The following is a 15,535-nucleotide window of genomic DNA, read 5'->3' on the forward strand; positions in this document are numbered from 1 at the left end:
CAGTAGGGAGAAAGCCTTCCTCTACAGAGCCTCGCTGTCCAAGTCTCTTGCAGAAGGCCCTTCAGCTCCCTGACTGCTGCTGAGCTGAGTTCCCCCACCCATTCCCAGGGCCCCAGGCTTGTCATCCTCAGTCCATGGGCCCCTCTGTTCCCAACTCCGTGACTTCTAGTGGCGTCTGGATGTCCAGGAGTTTAGGAGCTCCGGCCCTGGGCTCCTTCTCACAAGCCTGTGGGCCCCCTCTGTTCCCGACTCTGATTTTCAGTGGCAACTGGACACTCAGAAGTCAGGGAACTCCCCAGCTTCAGCCTCAGCCTAGGCCGTTTCTCACTGGAATGAGGCCCCCCACCCAAGGTTGTGCTCTCCCACCACGGTGGTGAATTGGGTGATTCCCATTTTGCCTGCCCAAGCGATATTCCCAGCAAGGCCAAACTTGGGACCATAGATGGGAATTTAATATTTTTTTATTAAGAGTACAGATAGGAAAATATAGCTCAGAGTGCCTTTGGTGTCCTATTTGCAGCTTTCTGTCATCTTCTCCGTTTCTCACATTTTGTCCTATGACAAAACTGGTTTCATGGTAACAAAATCAAAGTCAAAGACTTCTGGCATCCCCCGATGGAGTGTTTCATTGAACCGAGTCCAGTTAAAAGGTGGGAGTCCATCTTGTACCGTGGGACCACTAATGGCATAGGCTTTATACTGAGTCGCAAGGAAGATGTCTGCCACCTAGAAAAGGTAAGAAAAACACTTGAAAAGATCATCTAGAATTTGACTGTGTAATCTTCATCCCCCTTTCTCAAGGGCATAGTATATTTATTCTGTGTGAGTATTTTGTCTACATGAGCCTATGTGTACCACATGCCTGCAGTACCAGTGGAAGCCTGAAGAGGGTGTTGGATATCCCAGAACTGGAGTTCAGGTGGTTGGTAGCCAGCATGTGAGTGCTGAGAATCTATCAAAAACCTGTACAGCCAGGTGTAGGTATATACAGAGCTGCCTCCTGAATTTAATATGTGGTTGGAGACAATGGCCTCTGACTCCTTGTTAGGAATAAATCGGAAAGCAGCAGAGTGTTCCTTACCTTGGTGTCATAGCATCCTCCAGGACTTGGGCTGGCTCCATTCAGGTCCTCACGACAGCAGATGGTACTACAGGGATCACCCTTACTGTAGGGGTCTTCCTTGTAGTCTAGGAGACACAGTGGTGAGGAAGAATAAGGTGTGTGCTACTCTGACATATACTTAGCCATAGTAAGATTCTGGATGTATTCACGCCTGGGTCATAAAAGAGTATATCCCACCAGCCTCCCCAGCCTAGCCTGCTTCCAGATACAGACATAGCTCTAGGATTGCACTAGGAAATGCAGATCCCCTGTCCAACATTTTCCAACAGATGAAACTCAAACTAGGCTTTGAAAGTCTTCACCAAGCGAAAGCGTTTACAAGTACTGTAGCTGCCTTTGTCCCCGGGGGTGTGCTGGCAGGGGCCAGGCGATGCTAAGGAGATGACCCTCTGTGGATTATTTCTGTATTTTACACATTTGTTTGTGTTCTTTTGTTTGCCTTCCTTTTGAGGGGGAGGGAGGGTGTGAGGGTCAGGTAAATCTGTTGAGCTAGGTGTAGTTATATACATCTACAATTACAACACTCGAGAAGCAGAGACAGGATAATCAAGAATTGAATTTTTGTTTCTATGTCTGTGCTAACAAGGGTGTATACACACAAGCATACCATGGTGTGCTTGTGGTCAGAAGAAAAATTGTGGAAGTCAAATTACACCAGACTGGGTTATTGCCTACAGAGCCATCAGTTAAAATAAGGGAGTGTCTAGGCACTATGGGAACCAGTACAGAACTTTCTCAACAAACTGCCTCTCCTCTCACTGTGTGGGTCTAAGGATCAAACTCAGGTGGACAGGCCTGACAGCAAATGTCTTCATCTGCTGAGCCATCCTGCCAGCCTTTCAAACATTTCTCTGGGATTTTATAAAGGAAGCCAATGTTCTGCTTGTTGAGCAGTATGTGTACAGCATTAACAGTATCCTGAATATTGATTCAGATAATTTCTTGTAATTCCCTCTAGTACAGAGATGATAAATTTACATAGATTCTTATTGCATAGGGAAGAAAAGGGGTTTGCAGAATAACTCGAGGGCTGTGCTACGTACTGTTGTATCTCATGATATATTTCATGGAAGCCATGCCCGTCACGTTCCCTTGGTCACGCCTGAAGATTTTGGCACGTGGAGCTAAGTCGTAAGAGTAGTCCAAGCCCAGCTTGTGAACCAGCAGTGGATAACCACTCCAGTTGTAGATGGTTTTGTGGAAAGGAATATTATAGGAAGCCCAATATCCTGGTTTGGAATGGGAGAGAAAAGTGGGGTTAAACGGGTGATGGGAGGAGACGGAGAACAAAGGGGAGTTACTTAGTGCTGGTATATTTGAAAATGACCACGTGTAATTACGATAGGAAGTGAAGCTGTGACTGAGCCTGCGGGCCAGTGTTCCTTCTGAACCTCCAGAGGGGAGGGGACAAGAGTGTAGGAAGCCTTAGGCTTTCACTTGAACTTGTTAGTATAATCCTAGAACCCAGAGAGTGACACTGCACCCTATGGACCAATATGGGTGCCGCCTGAGGTCCAGCTGCCGAGCAGAATGCCCTGCAGAGGACCACAGACAGGACCACAGATACCCACATACCCATGGAAGACACCTCACTGATATCGGAAAACCCAAGTTCTAGCTAGGTTCATGGATGAGTAACTAGGTCTTAGGCACTTAGCCTCATTCCTTCTTTCATGTGTAGAAGGGATGGGGTGCCCATGATGGGTGGGCATGGGGTGTGGGTGGTCTCCCATGTTCCAGCAGGCTCTTTAATTCCTAGGACTGAAAACATTTCACAGGACCCATGGTCATCCAATACTCTGTACCTCAAGCCACTGCGCACTAGACAAGTGAGACAATTCTAGGAGCATCTTAAATTACACCAGACTGGGTTATTGCCTACAGAGCCATCAGTTAAGGGAGTCTCTAGGCACTATGGGAACCAGTACGGAACTTTCTCAACAAACTGCTGTGATATGCTCCAGCTAGCTGTACAGCTCCTGGGAATTCACGTCTGAAATCAACACACCACACTGACAGCTGGGCATCGTGTTTACTGTAGTACTGTTTATAGTAGCTAGTCAATGGAACCAGCCCACTGTCTAACAACAAACAAGAAAATGTGACATTTATACTTGGTAGAGTTTATTCAACCTCTAGGAAAATTTCATCTGCAGGGAAGGATGTATCTGAAGATGATCATATGAAGGGACATGAGCCAGACTCAGTATGTTTCTGTCTGTGTGCCTTCTACACATGATGTGAACGTAGCATTGAGCCTGTACACGAAGGGAAGGGCTGACAGGAAGAGGGTGGAAGGACGAAGCAGGGGAGGAGTACGGCGGATGGAGGAGCTCAAGGGGCACGAGGGACTCGGATGAAAATGTCTAGATGAAGCCCATCACTCACAGTGAATCTATTCCAATTTTAAGAATTAGGAGTTTCTCTACTTGAGGAAATTCTTTCCTACCTCTGTGTTCTCTCAGCACTTGTATGTCTTGTCCTTTTTTACTATTGTGGGAATCTCCTAGTCTACTTTAGTAGGGGCGGAGCAGATTCTTAGCCTTGCTGGGGTACAGAACCAGCACCAGAAAGACTGGCGATAAGGACAACACTAAATTATCTGGGGAAAACAGACTGGTTGCTAAGATGTGTTACAAAGGTTACAAAGACTAGGTTACAAAGACTCAGAAGCTACACTGACTAGATTCAAAGCCTAGCTCCAACACTGGACAGATTGTTTCACCTCTCTGAACCTTAATGTCTTCATTTCTATAATGCCAGCAAATGCTTTATCTTGGCCTCAGTGGTGGCCTGAATGGAAAATGTTCCCCACAGGCTTGGATATTTGAACACTCGCCTTCCTCTTGGTGGTGCTGTCTGGGAGGTTATGGGACCTTTAAGAGGGGCAGCTTTGCTGGAGGAAGTAGATCAGTGGGGGAGGGCTTTGAGGGTTTCTATTCTGGACCTACTTCCTGTTTGCTCTGTCTGCTTCCTGATTGTGACTAAAGATGTAATCTCTCAGCTTCCTGTTCCTGCAGCCTGCTGCCACGCCTCCCACCATTGTGAACTCTCTTTCCAGAACCTTGAGCTAAAATAAACTCTTGTAAAAGTTACTTTCATCATGGCGTTTATCACAGCAACAGAAAGGAATCCAGTACCATACAGATAAGCCATTCTTTTAGAGGATCACTGTAGACACCAAATATAAGCACCGCAGTGCTTTCAGGAATGCCAGTCTTAGTAATAAGTTAACTGTTGGTAATCAGTAAGAACAGCTCAACCAAATAGCATCTGTTTTATATGTCACAGTTTCACAAAGCCTCATAATTTACAAAAGCATTTACAAGAGAAGCTGACTTATTCCCACATTAACCTGGTGATGTTTAAGCGTTACCATCCCCTCTTGTGAGGAAGATCAGTGCCCGCCTTGGCTCTCAAAAGCACCACAGCCCCTATCCTAGAGCTGCTTTCAAAATCTTCCAAGACTGTTTTGTTTTGAATTTAAGGAATGGCTACATAGTGTCTTTATTTGAGCACACTTCCTTTTTCTTCTTGAGCCTTTTATCCTCTCAGAGGAATGGTAACATGACACTTTTCTGGGCCTTTCCAGTAAAGATCAAACAATAGAACATAAGGAAAAGGGGCCCAGAAGAGAGTCACTGTGGCTCTCAACCTGTGGGTCCGGACCTCTGAGGGGGTCACATGGCAGATATCTAAATCATAATTCATAACTACCAAAATTACAGTTATGAAGTAGCAACGAAAATAACGTTATGGTTGAGGGTTTCCACAATGTGAGGAAATATATTAAAGGGCCACAGCATGAGGAAGGTTGAGGACCACTGCTCTGAGGGGACCTAGAGACATTTTCCTCTGCAGTGTAACAACTGGTAAGTCACCCAAGCTATTGCCACTCACCGTAATTATACTTGGTGGGTCTACCCCCATGCTTAGGGAAAAAAAAAAAGCCACGGAGGCAGAAGAGAGTGGTTGGGAAGGGAAAAGGAATTGGGGTGGGGTGGGGTGGGGTGGAAAAGGCGAGGGAGAAGATCATAAAATGCTACACTCGTGTCAGAGTGGCAGCCTGAGACCCCTGCATGCGCAATAAACAGCAACGGGGAGTCTTGGAGAGTCAGTGGAGGAAAGTGGTGGGAGTCTTTAACATCTTGACCTGGGGTGGTTAAACAGGTGTTGATTTAAATCCCAGGTTTGCCCCTACCCCCATTTCCTCTTCCTCACCTCAGCGCCTCTGTCCCATGCACTGTTTCCTTTCCTGCCTTTAGTGTTCAGTCCGTTCTCCTTTGTCAAAAACTTATTTTCTAAGGAACACATTTAAACTGCCTAGCAGGATGTATAGGTTTATAAGGCAGACATTTCCTGCCTCCCTGCCCCATCACGCTCTTTGCCCTTTCTCAGTGGATTCTGTGAAACAGTAGAGCTCCACGTGGTTGCATTCCCACCAAGCCTTAGTGGCCAAATAAGCAAGTTGCAGAACTTTCCGGGTGCTGGTATAGCAGTGAAGTGAGTATATGGTATGACAATAATGAAGATATTGATCCTCCTGTAGCCTGATGTGTGTTGCGGTCTAGTCATGAAGTTCGCTATCCTCAGACTAAAGCCTTGCTTGCTCCCTGACTGTTGATGATGCCCTGGAGAGGTCATGGGGCCGTGGGTACCAGCTTCACGGATGGAGCACTCACAGATCTGTCTGTCACTAAGTGGGTTACTAGGAGACTGGGACGAGATGGAGGAAGTACTCTGCTGGGGTGCGTGTGCTATGTGTGGTCTTTGAAGGGCGTACCTTGACCTGTGTTATCCCTGAGACGCTGCTTCCCCACCACTGTAACAAGGATGGTTTTTCTCTACCATATGTGTCAGACAGACATCACTGGTCCAGAAAACACAGACTGAGAAAGTGACTCCCAGTAAATTCTACCTCTTTTAAGTTATCATAATGAGATTTGTCACTGAGACCAAAAAAAAAAAAAAAAAAAAAAAAAAAAAAAAAAAATTGCATGGTTGGTAAGCAATGTCTTTAGCAGGGGACACGGGAAGTAAGAAGACAAGATAGTTCAAGCCTATTCTGTCAGATTTGAGGGCAGCTTGTTTTCCTACCAGATTAGTTCAGTTTGACTCATATTTTTCTACCAGATAACATAGTACCAAAATAGTAACTTCTGGCATTAGAGTTCTGGGATTTTAATAGTACATAGGTGATTGGCGGGTCTGCATCGGGATTGCCCAAAGTTACATTTGAAGAGAGTAAGGTTTGGAGAGTTTGGGTCATTTACCTGAGACTTTGAGAAGCCAAGATTCTATCCCTGGGCTTCACCTGTCTGGGACATCCCCTTGGTGACCACAGCCAGCATCTCTGATCCCTCCCACTAATGGGTCCCTCTTTAGTTCCTGCCAGGCTTGGACATCAGACCTTATTCAGTAATCCCCTTTCTGGTTATATGATATGATGCTCCAGAGTTTCTAGAGAGAAGCAATTTGGTATCTTTGCTTTCCCAGCCTGAGTCAGAGAGCTCAGTGGACTGTACCATTTAACCCTTGAGAGAGAAGGCGATTTGAGAGCTGCTAGAGGTAAGAAGTCACGAGGCTCAATGACACCTCAATCTCCCACAAGAGAATGAAGTGTTCCTCTCACGTGTTTGTTGAGCACGATGGTTCTTTCCCATGATGCCTGTGACTAAGAGCCCCACCGTCCACTCACACACAGCACGTCTCCCATCACCAGTTTTAACTTCCAACCCAATAGGACCTGGAGTCATCTGGGCAGAGAATCTCAGCTCGCCCTGGATCTGGGCTATAGAAGAGCCGACATAGCTGATTGAGCAGTACACGCGTGTGCATGCCCTTTCTCCTGGCTCTTGCTTTCTGACGTGATATGACTAGCTGCTTCAAGTTCCTGCCTGTGGAGTTCACCTCGACCACCACGGAGAATGTGACATGGCATTGTGAGTTGTCCATTGTTATGATGATGTTTTTTTTTTTTTAATCAGGGTATCACAACAACAGAAACGAAAGCAGCGTGTGTGTATTGGCACACAGCCCTGACAGAGTAGGAAGAAAACGTACCTTTTCTTAGGACGTTGGTTTGATCGGAATATTCTACATATGTAGGGATTTGCTCCACGACATAGAGAGTGCCTCTGTCAAGGCTCCTCTTGAGGATCACCTTCTTCAGGTCCAGGACCATGTACTGGTTGTTGTAGGTCCCTGAAATTGGGAGACACAAGGCGACATGGATATGCCTCGACTGGTTAACTGGTTAATAACTTCAATCGATTAACAACTGTAAGGCTGAACGTAGGCACGTGCCTTAGGATTACTGTGCAGAAACACTTACCTGAGTTGTACTTTGAAAATATCTGTGCCCATTCCTTACCACCCTCTGCCATCATGTTGGCCACGCGGACTCTTTGCCAGGCCAGGAGAGTCTCGGGCACCACCAACTTCAGCAGGGTTTTATTGTACACGCTGTTGGTGGTCTGCAGCAGGATCAGGCCACTGCTAAGGATGTAGAAGTCATCCAGAGACTCCAAGAACCCTAGAAGAAGACAGATGCACGGGTCAACGCATATACACGGTCCGCACAGCCACCGTGAGCACAGGGCTTCACACACATGGTGGGTCTGGCGAAGTAGCAGCTATAGCATGCAGCACATGGATGCAAGGGATAGGGGTGTGTGGGTATAAAAAACAGATAGAACTAGATCCCTACTTGACAGGACTTCACAGAACTTGTAATCTGAGAGGGTAAGGAGTAAGGACCATTGCTAGGCAGTTAAAATTTTAGATGTCTTCCTCCTTCTTCTAATCTGTTCTTTACAATTTTTATTGGGATCTGTATGACTTTAAAACGTGGATGGATCTACATGTATAAATCTGAACTTGGCTTTGAAAATAGATTTGGATGCCTTGGTTCACCGAGTCTTCTAAATGTCGGAGGCAGTGTAGGCTTGTGTTGAGGTCTGTACTGGGTGAATGTGGACAAGTAGGTCAGACACAACTGGAGCCATAGGAGAACAGAACATGGTCAGCAACTGACAGAGGTCCACAGCTGACAGAGGTCCACAGCTGACAGAGGTCCACAGCTGACAGAGGTCCACAGCTGACAGAGGTCCACAGCTGACAGAGGTCCACAACTGAGTGTTAGAGGAATGTCTGTGAGCCCAGAGGTACGCTAGGCACTGGAAAGAGGCCAGACGGTGGAGTGCGCCTGTTCCGTCCACCGTGCGCACACAGAGTGAGGTACCAGTTGTAAGAAAGGGCTTCCACAGACAGCGAGTCCGCCTTTGCCCTCACCTTGCCCTTCTCAGTGTCTAGAGCTGCAGGCAACAGTCTACTATTTGAAGATTACCCAGTCTAAACTTTATGACAGAACAGACGACGCAGGCTCAAATGTCTACCCTTTTACAACATCCCCACTCTTTTTTGACATATCGGAGCATTACTATCTATATTTTATTATCTAAACTGTGATTCACTTAACATTTTGTCTGTGATTTATTTATATTCAGCGTATCGTTGTTGTGCATATATGTCACGTGTGCAGATAGTTGGACTGTGTGCGACACAACTGGAGGGCAAAGAACAACTTTGTGTAGCTGTTTCTTGTCCTGGTTGTTGTTTGTTTGTTTGTTTGTTTATTGTCAACTCGACACAATCTTGAATGTACCTGGGAAGATGGAACCTTAGTTGAGAACATGCCCCCGTCAGATGACCTGTAAGCAAACCTGTGGGTCTTCTTGATTATTAGTTATTAATTGATATGACAGAGTCTGGAAAACCACGGCTGATGCCATCTCTGGCCTGGTGGCCCTGGTGTGTATAAGACCGCAAGCTGAACAAGCCAGAAAGCTGAACTCCTCTATGGCTTCTGACTCAAGTTCCTGCCCTGATGTCCCTAGGTGATGGACTATGGGCTACGAGCTGAAATAAACCCTTTCTTCTCCAAGTTGCTTTTTGTCCTGATGCTTGTCACAACAGGAAGAACTCTAACAATTCTTTCTTTCCACCTCCCCATGGGTCCCAGGGACTGGCCTTGGACCATTAGGATTTCAAAGCAAGCACTTTTACCCACGGAGTGATCTTGTTGGCCCTTAGTATTACAGTTTTGGGGTATTTGATTTATTTTATTTTATTTTATGTGTATTAATGGTTTACCTGTATGTAAGTATGTACACCATAAACCACATAGGTGCAGTGCCCGAGGAGACCAGAAGAGGGCATCAGAACCCCTGGAACTTGGAGTTACAGACAACTGTGAGCTGCGGGTGCTAGGAACCCCCCTCTTCCACGTCCCCTGCAAAAGCAGCAAGTGCTCTTAGCCACCGAACCATCTCTGGGGGAATCTCTTGTTTTGGTTTATAAACTAAAAAGTAAAACTGTGCATATCTATGAGGTATCTGATATTTAAATAAATATACACTGTGAATGGCTAACTCAACCTCTTTAATATATATATATTACTTAATATTTTTTCTTTATACCAACTTCCTTTTCACACTAAAACATTAGCTTTTTCGTATACATTAACATCTTAAGAAATAGGAGTTTTGCGATTTTTTTCCAGTCTCCTCCCCAGAAAATGAAAACAAATGTCCTTCTTTTTTGTGTACAAAGAGTATTCATCCATTAAACACTCGAACTCCCAACCCCACATCACACACACACACACACACACACACACACACACACACACACCGACAGCCTGAGACTACATGACATCATGACATCATTCGGCCCTCACAACCTGTTTACCGTTCAGAGTTTCAGAGTAAGAAGGCAGCTTCCAGGGACATTTTAAGTCCCTGTGGCAGTGCTCAAACAACAATCAAGTCTGGCAGCTGTGGGCAAGCCTGTGTAAGGCCGACCCCAGCCAGTAGGTAGAAAGCACGTTTGCTAATTCCCTCCTTGCTGTAGTACCTTCTCTGTACACGAGAGGGCAGGCGTTCTTTTGTGAATGAGTGAGGGATGTACTCTTACTGTAGAGTATTAAGAGAGCAGAGGATAGAAAAACACAGCCTGCCTGGAGTTCTTGAAGAGCAAAACCAAATTGGTGAATTGGTTGGTTTGCAAAAGCTACGTGGGGAGGGTGACTCTATATCGAGCTTAAACACAGCAAGCGACAGACTAAAGGAGGGTACAAAGTACCTGCGTGAGGCCCTAAAGGGAAACATTGTTCGATCCCAACCTCACTGCGCCCCTCACTAGCAGCTCTGGAAGGCAGATCATTATCAGTGAGGGGGAAACCGGAGAAAGGCCAGTGTTTTATAAACATCCACCCTCAGATAACATCCCGTGGTAACTTTGTTGCTAAGGTTAAGAAATAGTGAGCCTTGTCAGTAAATAAAGCCCATCTGAAGGGCCCATGAGGCGAGGAAGCAGGCCCTTGCCACCAAGCAGGACGATCTGAGTTCCACCTCTGGACCCACAGGATGGAAAGAGAGAACCCACTCCCGAGAGTTGACTTTGACCTCCACATGTATGTAATGGCATGCAACACACATATACCACACACACACACACACACACACACTGGGTTTCACTTAAACAACAAGAAACCAAGTGTTTTTAGCTTGGTGTGTGTGTGTGTGTGTGTGTGTTTTGAGATGAGTCTTCCTATGTAGCACAGGCTAGTTTGGAACTTGCTATGAATACCAGGCTAGCCTCAAATTCTCAAATTCACACCTGCTCCTGCCTCTCCCATGTAGGACTGAAGATGTCCAATACCACACCCAGATTGTTTAAAAAATATTAAATTACATGTGTTTGTTTAAGTAAGAGAGAGAGTGTGTGTGTGTGTGTGTAGAGAACTAATATCCAAAATATATAAAGAACTCAGAAGTTATCAACCAACCTAACATCCCAATTAAAAAATGGGGTACAGAGCCAAACAGAATTCTCAACAGACAAATACTGAATGGGTGAGAAACTCTTAAAGAAATGTTCAACATCCTTAGTCATCAGGGAAATGCAAATCAAAACAACCCTGAGATTCCATCTTACACCAGTCAGAATGGCTAAGATCAAAAACTCAGGGGACAGCAGATGCTAGTTAGGATGTGGGGGGGGGGGGGCACTCCACTGCTGGTGGGAGTGCAAACTTGTGCAATCAATCTGAAAATCAATCCAAGCAGTTTCTCCAAAAATTGGAAATAGTCTACCTGAAGACCCAGCTATACTGCTCCTGGGCATATACCTAAAAGATGCTACACCATATCTCAAAGGCAGGTACTCCATTGTACTCATAGCAGCTTTATTTATAATAGCCAGAACGGAAGAATGGATAACAAAATGTGGTACATTTACTCAATGGAATAATGTTCAGCTATTAAAACAAGGAAATGGGGTTGGAGAGATGGTTCAGTGGTTAAGAACACTGACTGATCTTCCAAAGGTCCTGAGTTCAAATCCCAGCAACCACATGGTGGCTCACAATCATCCGTAATGAGATCTGATGCCCTCTTCTGGTGTGTCTGAAGACAGCTACAGTGTACTTATTTATAATAAATCTTTGGACCAGACTGAGCAGACCCTGAGCAAGCAGGGCTGATCAGAGCAAGCAGAGGATCTAAATTCCCAGCAACCACATGAAGGCTCACAACCATCTGTACAGTTACAGTGTACTCATATACATAAAATAAAGAAATAATTCTTTAAAAAAACAAAACAAGGACATCCTGAGTTTTGCAGGCAACTGGATGGAACTAGAGATTATCATCCTGTGTGAGTTACACACCCACAAGTATATGAATGGTATATACTCACTTATAAGTGGATATTAGCCAGAAATTACAGGATAGCCATGATATATCCCACAGATCCAAAGAAGTTAAACAAGAAGGAAGGTCCAAGTTAGGAAGCTTGAATCTCACTTAGAAGAGGGAATAAAATAATCATGGGAGGCAGATGGAGGGAGGGAACTGAGTGGGAAAGATGGGGGGGGGGGGGGAATGGGGAGATTCAGGACCAGATGTGGGGAGACAGGAGAGAGTCCCAGGGGCCAGAAGAATCAATGTAAATTGGTTGCTGGCAGGGTTGGGGGCATCTCTAGAATGTGCCAGAGGCCTGGAACAGGCGAGGCTCCCTGGAGCCTGTGGGGGCGACTTTAGCTGAGATTCATAGAACCCTGGAACTCATGGAACCTGAGGTGGCTACCTCCAGTAGCCAGGCAGGACCCCCAGTGGAGGGATGGGGACACCGGCACACCCACAAAACTTTCTGCCCAGAATTTGTCCTGTCAACAAGAAATGAAGGGACAGAACAGACTGAGGGAACGGCCAACCAATAACCAGCCCAACTCGAGACCCATCCCCTGGGCAAGCACCGATCCCTGACACTATTAATGATGCTCTGTTGTGCTTACAGACGGGAGCCTAGCATAACTGTCCTCTGAGAGACTCCACCCAGCAGCTGACTGAAACAGATGCAGAGACCCACGGCCAAACAGTGGACAGAGCTGGGGAGTCTTGTGGAAGTGTGAGGGAAGGATTGAAGGCCCTAAAGGGGACAGGGACTCTACAGGAAGACCAACAGACTCAACTCTTGGCGCTCTCAGAGACTGAACCACCAACTAAAGTGCATACATATGTTGGACATAGGTCCACACAACACATATGTAGTAGATGGGAAACGTGTTCTTCACGTAGGCTCCCCCAATAACTGCAGCGGGGGCTCAAGTCCCTAAAGCTGTTGCTTGGCTGTGGATTCTGTTCCCTTGACTGGGCTGCCTCAGTGGGAGAGGATATGCACTGCAGAGACTCGATGTGCCAGAGTTGGGGCGGGGGGATACCTGCATGGGGGCTTGGGAGAGCTCCACCCTCAGAGGAGAGAGAAAGAGGGGATGGAGGAGGGACTGTGTGGGAAGGGAGATGGAGATGGAGGGGGGCAGCAATCAGGATGCAAAGTGAATGAATGAACGAATGAATGAATGAACAAATAAATAAATAAATAAATAAGAATGTGCGTCTGAAGCTCCCACATGAGTTTTTTTTTATTTTTTAGTTTTTTTGTTTTCATTTTTGAGGGGAACTTGCATGGGTAAAGGGTAGACATGGAAAGATGGAGAGATGAGTGGGATTGGAATGTATAATGTGAAATTCACAAAGGATCAATAAAAAGTTGTTTTTTTTTAAGTGTGCTGTGGCATGCATGTGCGGGACAGGGAGGTCAGAGAATAACTGGGGGAGTCAGCTCTCTCCACACGGGCCCCAGGGATTGAATTTGGGCCGTCCAGCCCAGCAGCTCGCACTTTACCTGCTAAGCTATCTCGCAGGCTCCCACCTTACTTTCTGAGAAAGGGTCCCTCGGTGTGGCCAGTGAGCCCCCGGCCCCAGCAGCCCTGGCCCCCCAGCTCTGGGACTGCGCCTGCCCGACACCGAGCCCAGCATTTTTGACGTGAGTTGTGGGAATGGAACCTAAGTCTTCATGCTTTTATAGCAAGCACTCTGCCCACTGAGAAATCTCTCCAGATATACTTTTGTTTTTTCTTTCTGTCCTAACGTATAAACTCTACTAAGGAAGGGAATTTTGCCATATTGACTCATACCTGTCCATTTTGGCGTCACGAAAATGTGCCAAAGGTTTAACACACAGACGTGCTCAATAAATAACTGTTAAATTAATTGAAAAAGAAATAGCGGATGGTGTTTATACATCTATGGCACGTGGGGCTTCTCACTCTGGAAGGATGGAAGCCGTTCTTTGATTTACACACACACACACACACACACACACACACACATACGATAACTACTTGAAGCTAGGCTTGGAACACAGTTCTTTTCTAGTCGCACACACCTGACAAGGGTGATGGAAACAGATCTACAGTTGTGTAAAAGAAAATGACCCACACACACAATGAAGAAACTACAACGGGAACAGGCAAAGTGAGTCCTGGGAGTTGCGTACACAGGGAGCATTTGGGGGGTCATCGTGCGGCCAGTTCATCCAGAGGAGAGCAGCAAATATGGAGGGTGGGATGGTTGGAGCTGAAAGGGAGGATGCTCTCCAAGTCAGGTGGAGGAAGAGGACTAAGACAGGTGTGCCCCTCAGAAGTCCCCGGACACTGCCAAAGGAGATAAAACACACCCAGAAGGGAGTCTAAGAAAACCAGAATAAAGTGCTAGAAAATCTGCCTGTAATCCTTTGCAACAGGTGTCCTGTTTCCTTCATCCCTCTGTAGATTCAAGCTGGGAACTTGGCCCGATGCTCACCTGTGAATCATTTGTATAGATTTTACAGTGTCTCCAAGATCAGATCAGTAACATGAAATTAGTAAACGTAGTGATGGTTCATTGAACTATTCACAGCGCACATTTATTAAAGGGACAACTTTAAAACCTAGGCAAGTAAACCACTTTATGGACCTCGGAGACTGACTAAATTCTCCTGGGGCTTGGAGCGTTGGATCTCATTTTCACGTGTGTCTATTACAAGGCTTGTGCTTTGGGGACCACAGAGGCAGCTGGCGGCTCCAAGGATGGGCTCTGGTCCCCGCATGTGAGCATCACCCTGGAGCTAATCTAAACACCCCTGCCTTGTGCGGCCAGCCGGAAGGCTCAGTGGGTACACATGCTTATTACGAAAGCCTACTGGCCCAAGTTTGGTCCCTGGAACCCATGAAAAGGTGGACAGAGAGAACTGACCATACCACACTGTCCTCTGACCTCACACACTCACGGTGCCACTTAAAGAAGAAAGATGTGTTCCTAGGGGTAACTGTATGTGGACTTCCAGCAATTTCCCCTGAGAGACTTGAAGGAAAGTTACATTTCTGTGGTTTGTATTCGTGTATATCTGGGTGGAGACAGGATACGCAGACCCAATGCCACCAAGAACATACACATGTGGTAAGACACACGCAGAATGTCGCAGGAACCCTCAATTACAGGTAATTAAGCATGGAACCCCAGAACCATCATTCCCGGGTTCAATTAAAGGCACTTTAAATGGCTTCCAGTGTTTGTTGCAAACGCTCCTCACAACCCCAGGCTGAGTCATGGTTTCCTCCCATGTAGCCTTCTCTGTTCAATGCAAACTGAATCATTTCAGGAAAGAACACAGTCAGATATACTGTGTTCAAGCCCAGGACTCCACGTGGTTGTATGTCTTTGATCTATCTGTATAGCCTATTTCTGTCTTTAAGGAATCGAAAACAAATACCATTGGTTATTTTTGTTTGGTAAACAGCCTACTCTGTATAAGACAAATGTTTATTAACAGGTCACAGAGCCAGTCGTAGGGAATTGAAAAAAAAATATTTTCTTTTCCTTTTTACTCTATAACAGAAGAACACAAGTTTTATAGCAATCAATTTATACCTTGAATGTGGCCTAATTCTCACAGTACATGGCAGGCCCCATCCATGCACCCCCCACCCCCATCCCCCAACCAACCCCTTCTTATTTGTTTCTTTCT

At 46.0% G+C, this 15,535-nt stretch overlaps 1 protein-coding gene across 2 annotated transcripts in view; it reads right to left on the bottom strand.

The window, feature by feature from the left end:
- Positions 1 to 443: 443 nt before the first annotated feature.
- The window catches only part of Plbd1 (phospholipase B domain containing 1), a 53,258-nt gene continuing 38,166 nt past the window's right edge, over positions 444 to 15,535 (bottom strand). For both annotated transcript variants that reach the window (XM_052175148.1, XM_052175147.1), the window contains 5 exons: positions 7,458 to 7,658; positions 7,187 to 7,327; positions 2,167 to 2,352; positions 1,082 to 1,188; positions 444 to 726 (listed from right to left, as the gene is read on the bottom strand). In XM_052175148.1, the coding sequence (XP_052031108.1) occupies positions 556 to 726; positions 1,082 to 1,188; positions 2,167 to 2,352; positions 7,187 to 7,327; positions 7,458 to 7,658 (806 nt within the window). In that variant the 3' untranslated portion in view covers positions 444 to 555. The remainder of the gene's footprint in view (positions 727 to 1,081; positions 1,189 to 2,166; positions 2,353 to 7,186; positions 7,328 to 7,457; positions 7,659 to 15,535) is intronic.

This window comes from Apodemus sylvaticus, chromosome 2, assembly GCF_947179515.1.
Source record: "Apodemus sylvaticus chromosome 2, mApoSyl1.1, whole genome shotgun sequence".
Classification (NCBI taxonomy): Eukaryota; Metazoa; Chordata; class Mammalia; order Rodentia; family Muridae; genus Apodemus; species Apodemus sylvaticus.